The sequence below is a fragment of the Drosophila rhopaloa genome, unplaced genomic scaffold (assembly GCF_018152115.1).
Source record: "Drosophila rhopaloa isolate 14029-0021.01 unplaced genomic scaffold, ASM1815211v1 contig_155, whole genome shotgun sequence".
NCBI lineage: Eukaryota > Metazoa > Arthropoda > Insecta > Diptera > Drosophilidae > Drosophila > Drosophila rhopaloa.
This window is the reverse complement of record NW_025335034.1, coordinates 4,340,675-4,352,055: the sequence shown is the minus strand read 5'-3', so window position 1 is coordinate 4,352,055 and position 11,381 is coordinate 4,340,675. Positions and strand designations below refer to the sequence as shown.

At 41.6% G+C, this 11,381-nt stretch overlaps 4 protein-coding genes across 5 annotated transcripts; 1 reads left to right on the top strand and 3 right to left on the bottom strand.

The window, feature by feature from the left end:
- Window positions 1-149: 149 nt before the first annotated feature.
- On the bottom strand, window positions 150-3,803 carry LOC108036996 (glutathione S-transferase D7). 2 transcript variants are annotated; one of them, XM_044456987.1, is made up of 4 exons: window positions 3,017-3,803; window positions 1,924-2,136; window positions 1,733-1,874; window positions 150-491 (listed from the first exon to the last, which is right to left on the bottom strand). In XM_044456987.1, exons 2-4 carry the CDS (start codon window positions 2,124-2,126, stop codon window positions 165-167), a joined length of 672 nt encoding a protein of 223 aa, XP_044312922.1. In that variant the 5' UTR covers window positions 2,127-2,136; window positions 3,017-3,803; the 3' UTR covers window positions 150-164. The 2 variants fall into 2 exon arrangements, with proteins under 2 accessions (XP_044312922.1, XP_044312921.1); XM_044456986.1 differs by lacking the exon at window positions 3,017-3,803 and having other exon boundaries at window positions 1,924-2,189.
- A 120-nt stretch (window positions 3,804-3,923) lies between these two features.
- Window positions 3,924-5,220, top strand: LOC108036994. The gene is made up of 2 exons (XM_044456985.1): window positions 3,924-4,204; window positions 4,503-5,220. The coding sequence occupies exons 1-2, from the start codon at window positions 3,968-3,970 to the stop codon at window positions 5,130-5,132; spliced, it is 867 nt and encodes a 288-aa protein (XP_044312920.1). The 5' UTR covers window positions 3,924-3,967; the 3' UTR covers window positions 5,133-5,220.
- A 756-nt stretch (window positions 5,221-5,976) lies between these two features.
- LOC108036995 (glutathione S-transferase 1-1) lies at window positions 5,977-6,775 on the bottom strand. The gene has a single exon (XM_017113425.2). It carries the CDS (start codon window positions 6,756-6,758, stop codon window positions 6,114-6,116), a length of 645 nt encoding a protein of 214 aa, XP_016968914.1. The 5' UTR covers window positions 6,759-6,775; the 3' UTR covers window positions 5,977-6,113.
- Window positions 6,776-8,422: 1,647 nt separating this feature from the next.
- On the bottom strand, window positions 8,423-11,020 carry LOC108044327 (glutathione S-transferase D7-like). The gene is made up of 2 exons (XM_044457012.1): window positions 10,356-11,020; window positions 8,423-9,158 (listed from the first exon to the last, which is right to left on the bottom strand). Exons 1-2 carry the CDS (start codon window positions 10,991-10,993, stop codon window positions 8,489-8,491), a joined length of 1,308 nt encoding a protein of 435 aa, XP_044312947.1. The 5' UTR covers window positions 10,994-11,020; the 3' UTR covers window positions 8,423-8,488.
- Window positions 11,021-11,381: the final 361 nt, after the last annotated feature.

Genomic DNA, 11,381 nt, shown 5'->3' with positions numbered 1-11,381 from the left:
GACAAAGACTGGAAAAGACTTGACTTGTAAAATACGTATCATACTGTTATTTTTGGATTATTTGATGGTCAAGGTCAAGAAATGTGGCGCGACTCACAGAACAACACATTTATTCAATACAACACTTACAAAACTGATTTTTTTTAAGACTGTTTATACGAGACTTATGAGGCGGCAGATTGGTTCATCTTGGCCTTAAACATATCGGCCAGCAGATTGGCCTTGTTGGCATTCAACTCCTCGTAGTCAAACGGCGCCATGTGCTCCTTGCAGCGATCGAGCCACTGGCGAATATGTTTGTAGGGTCTCAGTTCGAATTCGAAGGCCTCCAGCTGGGAAACGGTCACCAAAAGCGTAAGATCTGCAATGGTGAAGTGCTCGGCGGCTGCATACTGTCTTCCCTCCAAAATCGTGTTCAGCCAGCCCACAGCTTCAGCCAGTTTGGCCCGCTTTCCTTCGTCCAACGGGGCTCCAATAAACATTGTGGGGAACTAGAAACAAAAACGTATCCCGGTTAAAAAAAAATGTAAAAAAATTATTTATTTGATCTAATGCTGAAACTAGATAAAACAAGAAAGGAAAGCTAACTTCGGGCGGAGCCGAAGTTGATATACCCTTGCAGAATATTCTATAAATTATATTCTCCAAAATTATTCATATGATGCATTCTTAATACTCATAAAAAGTCCCAACTTCCTAACTTTAAAAACACCAAAGTTATGTCATTTCCAATCGTTCAGTTATATGGCAGATATAAGATATAGTCGGCCGATCCTTATAAAATTTGGTAGGTCGGATTGATTGGCCAAAAATAAAACCCATAGAAAATCCCAACTTCCTAACTTTACAAACACCAAAGCTATGGCATTTCCGATCAATCAGTTATAAGGCGGCTATAGGATATAGTCGTCCGATCCTTATGAAATTTGGCAGGTCGGATTGATTATCCAAAAATAAAACCCATAGCAAATCCCAACTTCCTAACTTTAAAAACACCAAAGTTATGGCTTTTCCGATCGTTCAGTTATATGGCAGCTATATGATATAGTGGCCCGATCCGGCTCGTTCCGACTTATATACTACCTGCAATAGAAAGACAACTTTTGGGAAAGTTTCAAGCAGATAGCTTTAAAACTGAGGGACTAGTTTGCGTAGAAACGGACGGACAGACGGACAGACGGACGGACAGACGGACATGGCTAGATCGACTCTCCTGGTGATGCTGATCAAGAATATATATACTTTATAGGGTCGGAAATGTCTCCTTCACTGCGTTGCAAACTTTTGACTGAAATTATAATACCCTCTGCAAGGGTATAAAAATACGTTACGTTACGTTATTAGGGTGACCCCAAAACAAACTTCTCCTATGGTTTAATGTGGTAGATATTAGTGTGCAGAAAATGTGCTCGAAAATAAAAAAAACTATTTTAAGTTCTAGTTTCCGTATAAATTGTTCATACACCACGTTATGTAAGTTAAAATAAATTTTTAGAAAAGGGCAACGTTACGTGATAAAATTGAGATATAATGCGCAGTTCCTAAAACGCTTTTTATTCAATAAAAGTCTTTCTGGTTTGCCTTAAATGCGCAATACTGATAGTATGTGGGGGTGATAGTGGAAGCTTAAAATATTCATAAGACTTTTCACCGCCCTAATGTACATATCGCGTTTCTAAAGTGTTCCATTAATGTTTTATTTTTGATAAAGGCTATGCCACATTGCACTTACATAGTAGTCCGTGAGTCGCATGTATAGGGTGCCCAGATCGAAGTGGAGCCGCTGGTCAACCAAGGCCCTCACGCGGATGTCCGTGGGATACAGTTCGTCACTCTTGCCGTAGGCTGCCACCAGATAGGAGAGGATCGCTCGACTGCAAGGTAGGGGTGTTGAAGGTGCGTCAGGAAGGGGGCACAACTCACCTCTCCCACAACACCAGGCCCTCGTCGTTCATGGTCGGCACACAGTGCTGCGGGTTCATGGCCACGAAGTCCGGCTTCAGCTGCTCCCCCTCCAGGATGTTGACGATCTTCAGCTCGAAGTCAAGGTCGAGCATCTTGGCCAGCAGGAGGATGCTGCGGCAGGGCGGGCTGGGCGGCAGGTAGTACAGCACGGGCGGAGACATCTTGCCACCTCTGAGGAGCAGGCAATAAACGAATTCGGTTACAATACGCTTCGTGTCGCTCATTGGCCGAAACTGGAATGCCAAGTTGGCCGACACCAGTCGGTCACTTTGGCACACGCAGCCCCGAAAAACTTGGTGGTCAACGAAAAATAATCAATGCATCGATTTTATTTCTCTAGTTAATTAATGCCAATTGTTATTTGCATGGGTCCTAAGCTTTTTTAGAATTCGGGTATGTAAAGTCTGGTTTGCTATTTTTAAACGTTTTCTAAAGAATACTTCTCCCTGTATTCTTTAACTTTTAAAATATGTATACATTTTATATATATATTTTTTTAAAACTGATTGGTACAAAAACGAAGAAATTCTCAATATGCTACTGAATAAAATACAAAAATTAAACAATTGTTTTCGACCATAAATAAAATGAATTGAATTGAATGAATGAAGTGCAGAATAAAAACTATAAGCAAAAAAATTAAGAATTTGGTACCATAAACGTTTAAAAGTCAAATTAAAACATTAATTTATTTTTGGGTTGTGTTCCAAATTTGTGTTTCATTTGACAGTCTGACTGCCTAAAAGTATGCAGTGAGTTTTATTAAAAAAATGCATGTAAAATGATAGCGTGTAAAATCTAATTTTATCGAACAACTGAGATAAAATAGTGTCTAAGCTACTACTAAATAAAATGTTCAATTTATTTTTTTAATTTTGAAAATTCTTTCGTTAAATCTTAGAGGGAATGTGAGCCGTCCAAACACATTCCCAGAGGAATGCCATCTAAAATGGAAATCGCTGTGCTGTGGCCCGCACTTAATTGCACTCACTTATTTATTCATTATGGAATATGCACAGAAGGCGTTGGAACGGACCGGTTGGCTACTCACACAATTCTGTGCACCAGCTTGTGCTGCACCACGGCCACCGAGTCGATGTCTATACAGTTCCCCAGTATGCCGTCGAGTGTCGCCGAGACCGAGTCCGAGTCCGCGTTCGCCGGAGCTGTGGCAAGGACTGTTGGGGACTAACAAGGACTCCTACAACCGGCGCCGATGATGCTGAAGGAGGAGGTGCGTGGGATCCTGTCCTATCCCAGCGATGGAATCTGCCTCGGCTGTCCCAACTTGCCGACGTCGCTGTTCACGGATGTATCCGCTGTCTGACTTCTCCAATTTTCAGAGCATGTTGTCTCGCTGTCTTTGGACGCATTTGTTTTCGTTTAGTTTTCATAACGAACGTTGCCAGGGACGACAGACCGCCCGAGTGTTCACCTGTTTCGACCAAAGGGAGGTGGGGGCGTGGCTGGGGGTGTGGGCGGTCCCGAAACTCGGTCAAAATGCTCGTGTCTAAAATTATATGTCTACATAATATCCCAAGCTATGCCTTTCCTTTTACCTTTTTATTGATTGCTAACAGATTTTCCGATTCAGAGCACCTGATAAAGGTGGTTGGGGGCTTGATTGGCATCACTTGAAACTCAACGTGTTTACATCAAACATTTTTCGACAGTCACGACTTCATCGCGTGCTTGACATTTCTTAGGGTCCCTCAAGGACATGGCCGGTACAGTGGTAATTAGCCGGCACATAAATGTTCCAGGTGACGAGGTCCTACGGTGTCGGCATCTTCTACCTGTTATTTTCCTAGCAGGTAAGATAGGGAAAATGCTTTGTGTGAAGGATTAGGAGAAAGGGACCTTCGACAGGCTAACGATTCCCGGAAAATGTGACATAAATTGCAAAATAATATTGGAAAATGGCCGATCCCAGCGATGCTATAAAAAGAACTGATCGGTCCATAGCCAGGATCAGTTGTTTGTTTATTACCAAGTGAAGAAGATGTTCCTGAAAAAGTGCAGATCGTATTTGCTGTTGCTCCTGGTGTTGATGATCCGCGGATCGCTATGTGTGCCAGCCCTGGATGTCGCTCCTCCGGCTGCCACGCCCAACACCATCGAAGAGTCGGACAAGCTGCTCGAGGGGAGTGGCGAGACGGGTACTGCCCCCCAGGATGGAGCTCCCACAATCAGCAATGAAACGATCCCCCCAGCCACAGAAAACTCGGAGACAGCGGTGGTGAGTACAGCAAAGATTAATGATTAATATTTATTAAAAAAAAATTAAGTTAAATAACTTTTAAAGAACATTCTTAAAGATATGATCAAACTTGTTGTACACTCTTTAAAGAGAATTTTCATTCAGAATCTATTCAAGGTTAATATCCGACTTCAGTTACATTTTTGAGATAAGTCTCAGTAGAATCTTTTAAATATACACAATTTTAAAGTTTTTTGTAAATTTAGATTGTATCTTTAAGTAAAAGGGAAAAACAAAGACTATTAAATTTCTAATATACTTATTTTTCACTCCACAGCCTGACAATGTGGCCAGTGGGAGCAGCATTGATGCCACCACCGTTTACGGCGGCGGAATCCTCACTCCCGAGGCCTTCCAGCACTATCTGAGTCAGTACGCAGCCTATGCTCCGTTGGCGGGCTCTTATCCAGCTCCTGTTGCGGGAGCACCACCTGGCATCTATCCGTTTCCGGGTCCCATTGTGATGCAGTCGGGCTACGAGGGATTTCTGATGCCCGCCAACGTTGCCGGGCAATCGGACGGCACCACTGTGGTGGCTACCCAGCCGAACTCCTCCCCATCCTCCAATCCACTGCTGGCCTTCGCTTCCAATCTGCTGCCCTCGATCCTGATGTCCACTCTCTTCCGCATCGCCGCCGTGGTCCTGTCTGCCGTGGGGGTCATCCTCTTTGGCGGCGCCATCACCAGCGCCTTGTGCCGGATCACCCCCATCTGCGAAATACCCGCCCGGGCTGTGAATATCCTGCGCACCGGTGGAGCCCAGGATGTGGGTCGCATGCTGGCCGAGGAGATGACCCCGGAACGGGTGCGTCGGGCCACGGAGTTCGTGCGGAACGCCATTCGGAAGTACCGCCAGCTACAGAAGCTAGTGGAGGCTTCGGAGGCGGTGACCGAGCTGTCCAACTAGGGATGGCGTAATGGAATTTAGGTTTAGTGCTGGCTCGTAAATTAGGTGGAATGCAAAATATATACTTTTAATGACGCTATAAAAACAATTTCACATGGGTTTCTTTATCGGTTGTAAATATAGAATTTGAATGGGAATATTTGGGTTTCGTCTAAAATCTTATTAATAACCAAAAATATATTATTTCATTGCATAGTGAAATAAAAATTTGTGGTCTGGTGAAAAGTAAATGGTCAACACAAGATAAATTGCTCAATTCTTATTTGTAGACAGAATTTTTTGCTTTATAAAAATGGATTTATTATAGGAATCATTTTACTTGTTAAATCATATATTAAAACAGACCATCAGTGAATAGAAATTTTAGAACTTCTCTGACATCCCTCTCAAGGTTTCTATGGCACAGTGAGCAATGTTAAATATGTGAGCATTTGCATATGTAATTTTTACTTCTTCAATGACTTTAGCAGCACGTTTATTAGGTAACTAATCCCGCGACTATTTTAATGACTATTATAATAGTCTGTCGGTCAATGGCCCCCCTATTCGTAGTTCACTGGGGGGAAATGGGGTCCCAGTGTGCTAATATGCCAGTGAAATCATCGCGTGCATTCAACTGCAGTAAGGGAATGTGTCGTAGAATTTAACACAATCGCATTTTTATGATCCATGACAGAGATTGGAATTTGTAATTACGATAGAGGATGATTTAGGTAACCGATTCATAACTCGATTTGTAATTCTCTACACATTAATTAACGGTCAAGGGAATAAATAAAGTAATAGAACGTTTTTTGACTGAGGGCGGTCTTTATATAACGTATTTAAACAGTAAAGTATACTCTTATTCTCACAGTTAGTTCACAAATCAAGCAAATAAACAATCATTGAATTTATTCGTGTTAATACAGCATAACGATATATGGCAACAATGTGCTGAGGTATAATTTGGTGTAGATATACATATATATATTAATGAAATCAATCTTTCTGGCTGTTTTCCTGGACGAACTTTTTGATCAACTGGACACCCTCCCAGTTCTCTTCCCATCCGGGAGTGACCTCCTTGGCATTCTCGTACCATCTGGCCACGTTCGGGTATTGGCCAATATCGAAGTCGACCACCTCGAAGGTCGAGACTGAGGCCAACAGCGCAATGTCAGCCACGGTGAGGCAGTCGCCAGCCACATAGTCCTGGCCCTCCAGGAAGGTGTCCAGGTGCCCGAAGGCGCTGTCCACCTTCTGCATGGCCTCCGGATCGGCTGGCTTTTTGTTCCTGAACTGCGGGTAGATGGCCTGTATGAAACTGTGGAACAGGGTGCCCATATCGAAGTAGAGCCGCTGATTAACCACTGCCTTCTTCTCGGGATCGCTCGGATATAGAGAGTCATCCTGGCCGTACTTCTCCACCAGGTAAATCAATATAGCGCGGGACTCCCAGATGGAGAATCCATTGTCCACCAGGGTTGGGATGGTGTGCTGCGGATTGAGTTTCACAAACTCCGGCTTCAGTTGCTCCCCGTCCATGACTTTCACTAGCTTCATATTCAGCTCAACACCCAGGGCCTTGGCTGTCATCATAACGGAGCGGCAAGGAGCCGAGCAAGGATGGTAGTAGAAGTCCATGATGAAAGGTTCTGCAGTAGTTGCCCTTAACTGACCGCAGCGAAATAATTCCAACGGCTTTTATAGCCAGAGAAAACGACGCCCGAAATCAAATCGATTTCCATATATAGTCATCCAGTGTCGTGCGACTTTCCCGAGTGGTATTGCTATCGGTGATAACGATTCAGTGTAATTAGAAGTGTTTAGCTAATGGCCAGGCAATGAACAGAAATATACTTTTAGGGGTACAAGGGTACCAAAGTTACGGCTACCAATTTGAATTTACTTTTAAATTTGATTTATTTTTAATGCAGTAATTACAAGTTAATGACAGGTCGTTAGAGTTGTACGACGGAATAGAATGTCACGAAGAGAAAGGTCAATGTTAGAGGGGTCAAGGAAAATGATGTTTAACGATAGTAAAATTACATTAAATAGGCGGACAGAAAAACGGCTTATAAAACTGTACCTTCTATTTTTTTTACCTTTGAGAAGGTATTATAATTTTGGTCACAAGTGAAGGAGGAAAAGAGTACATATCCTGGATCAGTATTGAAATACCCATATCCGTATGCTTATTATATATACCGATTTCGAATTCAGTATAAAAGGTAGATACTTTAAACTTTTTGAATCGTCTTATCTGAATAATCTTTTCTTTTTACTCTAGCCAAGTTCACTCACTCATTTTCGCTATGGCTGCAATGGTATTAAAACTTCAACTTGCATTTTCGTTTTCAAATAAAGAAATCTTTATTGGCAAATAATCCCTGATAAGACCATAATCGGTATGCCAGTCTATTTTTAAATCGACTGATTTTAAGTTTACCAAGAAAGGAAGCAAATTTCGGCAAGCCGAAGTTTTTATACCCTAGCAGTTATTACAAAACGACATTACGATTTATATGCCTATATTACTAAAAACAACAAATCTTTCTCGATTTTGCGCTGCATATAATATATCTCAAAGAAATATTTTGATAAATAGAAAAAAAAGTAAAATAAATCTTTTATTTTCAATTTTTTTTTTTTAATTTTTTGATTTTGTGTGGGAGCCCGATTTTAAGTTTAATTAAACCGTAATTCCATAGTATCTAAATATTTCCAAATACCACAGAACAACAAAAAAATTAAAAACAACAAAGTTTTAATTTTAAAATTTTTTTTCTGATTGTTCCAATGAGAGCTAAATGATATAGTCGCCTGATCCGGTTCGTTCCGACTTATATACTACCTGCAATAGAAAGACATCTTTTGTTAAAGTTGAAAGGACTGAGGGACTAGTTTGCGTAGAAACGGACGGACGGACATGTCTAGATCGACTCTTGTGGTGATGCTGATCAAGAATATATATACTTTATAGGGTCGGAAAAGTCTCCTTCACAGCGTTGCAAACTTTTGACTGAAATTATAATACTTTCTGCAAGGGTAAAAAAATGACTCAAAATACCGGCACAAATAGTGGCTTCCCTGTCCTTGAACAGAAGGTAATGAATTATTCTTATCAGGTACCCGAGGTCTTATGGAAAAATATTGTTTGATTTGCGGTTATCAATTATTTCGAACAATTAAACATCAAACCCTTACCTGATAGGAAATACATCACCCGCGGAGGTGTATTAGAATTCCCATTCTTAAGTCTGATGTGATAGCATGACCTTAAGTCAGCATGAAAAAGCAAAAAATTAAAACCAATAGCTTTTACAAACTACATGCAATCATTACATTTTATTTATACTCATTTATACAGCTTACTTCTTTTCCGCTAATTTCTCCTCCAGGAACTTCTTAGCATTCTTGAGGCTCTCCAAGTTTTCGTCCCAGCCTGGAGCTACTTTTGGGGCATTCTTGTACCACCTCTCCACGTTCGGGAACTTTTGAATGTCAAACGGAATCATTTCGATGGTGGAGACGGTGGCCAGGATAACGAGGTCAGCCACGGTCAGTTCGCTGCCGGTCACGAAATCCTGTCCCTCCAGGAAGGTGTTGAGGAATCCGAAGGCGGTATTAACTTTGTCCAATGCCTCCTGATCTCCAAGTTTGCCAGTGCGGAAGAGCGGGAAGAAGTATTTGGCCTGGGCGTCATAGAGGGTGCCCATGTCGAAGTACAGCCGCTGGTTGATCAGAGCCCGCTTCTTGGGATCCTTGGGATAGAGTGGGGAATCGGCCTTGCCGTACTTCTCCACCAGATAAACAGCGATGGCACGCGACTCCCAGATGGCGAATCCATCGTCGACCAGGGTGGGAATGGTGTGCTGTGGGTTGATTTTCACGAACTCCGGCTTCAGTTGATCTCCCTCCATTGTGTTCATGAACTTGGAGTTCAGTTCGACGCCCACGGCCTTGGCGATCATTTGAATGGCACGGCTGGCCGGAGCACCGGGCATGTTGTAGAAGTCCATGTTGGGCATTGCGAATCTACTGGAGGCGCTGGAGTGGAAAAATAAACTGATTTAGCTCCAGCTGCAAGCCCTCTTATATAGCTACGAAATTATCAGTCATTGCCAAGATTATATTCGAATAGCGTTTGTCATTCTTAGATCACACTTTTAATGTATTTCGTTTGGGCAAACACAAATTAGTTGTGTCGAAATGAGCTACAATTCAATAAGGAAACATTAACGTGGACAAAATCATATGGATAAAATAAAACAAACAAGTATAAGTATTAATAAGTATTAATACATATTGAAGAGACGACTGAACTATGATTTATTTGTATACCCCTGTTTTTCTATATAAAGGGATAAATTAGTAAATAGTAAATATTCATAGTGACTTTTGAAAAAACTTAGAATTTCGGATTGCATTTTATTTATATACGATCGAATAATTTCTTCCTTTCACGTATGTTATAAATAAGCCGGAACGGGCCGGATCGGGCGACTATATTATATAGCTCCCATTGGACGAAAGGAAAATTTATAATTTTGTTGTTTTTCAAAATAAAGAATATACTAATAGTAAAAATATATAGTAACTTTTGAAAAAAATAGAATTTCGGATTGAAGTTTGTAAACATCGGACAACTATATCATATAGCTGCCATAATAACGATCGAACAGGCATAAGCCTGAAATCGAAATATAGAGCAAGGAAGAAAGTAATAATTAACTGTTACGATTATGAGTGGTATAGTTTCATAAAAGAGGTACATGGCTTATTTACTTTAAACTTATTCTAGTTGCATTATGTACATTAAATGTACAGAAATGTGTTATTTTGAATTATTGGGAACTGAATGGGGTTAGCTCAGAAAAAAAATGATTAATGTTCAAAGACTTTAAGTTCTAATTTTTTTCTGCCTGTATGAATTATCAAAACAATAAAATTCCGTGAAATGCTTTAGCTATATAAGCATGAGCTTTATAAATCTCTGTCACTTGACACACTTGTTCAGAATGTAAATCGTGACAAAAAAATATATTTCCAAAATATATTAAAGCAATCTCGCACTCCAAGGTGCTTACTTTTGGTCTAGATATACCTACCCTACAATCTTCTAACTTTGAAAAAAACAAAAATTTTCAAACAATTGAACGACAATAATTTTATTTTACATAGATTTTTATTAATAATTTAAATTAATTAATTTAAATTTACTTCTTTTCCGCCAACTTTGCCAGCTGGCTCTGGAGCTGCTTAATGCTCTCCAAGTTCTCGGCCCAACCAGGAGCGACCTTCTCGGCGTTTTTGTACCACCTCTCCACGTTAGGGAACTTCTGCAAGTCAAACGTGATCATTTCGATGGTGGAGACTGTGGCCAGGATGACGATGTCGGCCACAGAGAATTCACTGCCTGCCAGGTAATCCTGGCCCTCCAGGAAGGTGTTGAGGAGCTCGAAGGCAGCATTGAACTTATCCAAAGCCTCCTGGCCTCCCACCTGGCCCGTGCGGAAGATGGGGAATATGTACTTGGACAGGGCGTCATAGAGGGTTCCCATGTCGAAGTACAGCCGCTGGTTGATCAGAGCTCGCTTCTTGGGATCCTTGGGGAAGAGTGGGGAATCGGTCTTGCCGTACTTCTCCACCAGGTAAACCACGATGGCACGGGACTCCCAGACGACGAATCCGTTGTCCACCAGGGTGGGAATGGTGTGCTGTGGGTTGATTTTCACGAACTCCGGCTTCAGTTGATCTCCCGCCATTGTGTTTATGAACTTGGTGTTCAGTTCAAGGCCCAAGGCCTTGGCAGTCATCTGGATGGCACGGCTGGCCGGAGCACCGGGCATGTTGTAGAGATCCATGTTGGTCATTGCTAATGTATCGTGAATTTCGCTGGAGTGCAAATAGTAAACTAATGTGACGCTATCTGAGGGCCCCGTATATATAGCAGAATAGCAACTGCGTTATCGCTCATTGCCAAGATAATACGAATAGTATTTGTCATTGTGAGAACTCAATTTTTATGTTTATACCCGTTACTCGTAGAGTAAAAGGGTATATTGTATTCGTGCAAAAGTATGTAACAGCTAGAAGGAAGCGTTTCCGACCCTATAAAGTATATATATTCTTGATCAGGGTCACTAGCCGAGTCGATATAGCCATGTCCGTCTGTCCGTCTGTCCGTCTGTCTGTCCGTCTGTCTGTCCGTCTGTCTGTCTGTCTGTCCGTATGAACGCTGAGATCTCGGAAACTATAAAA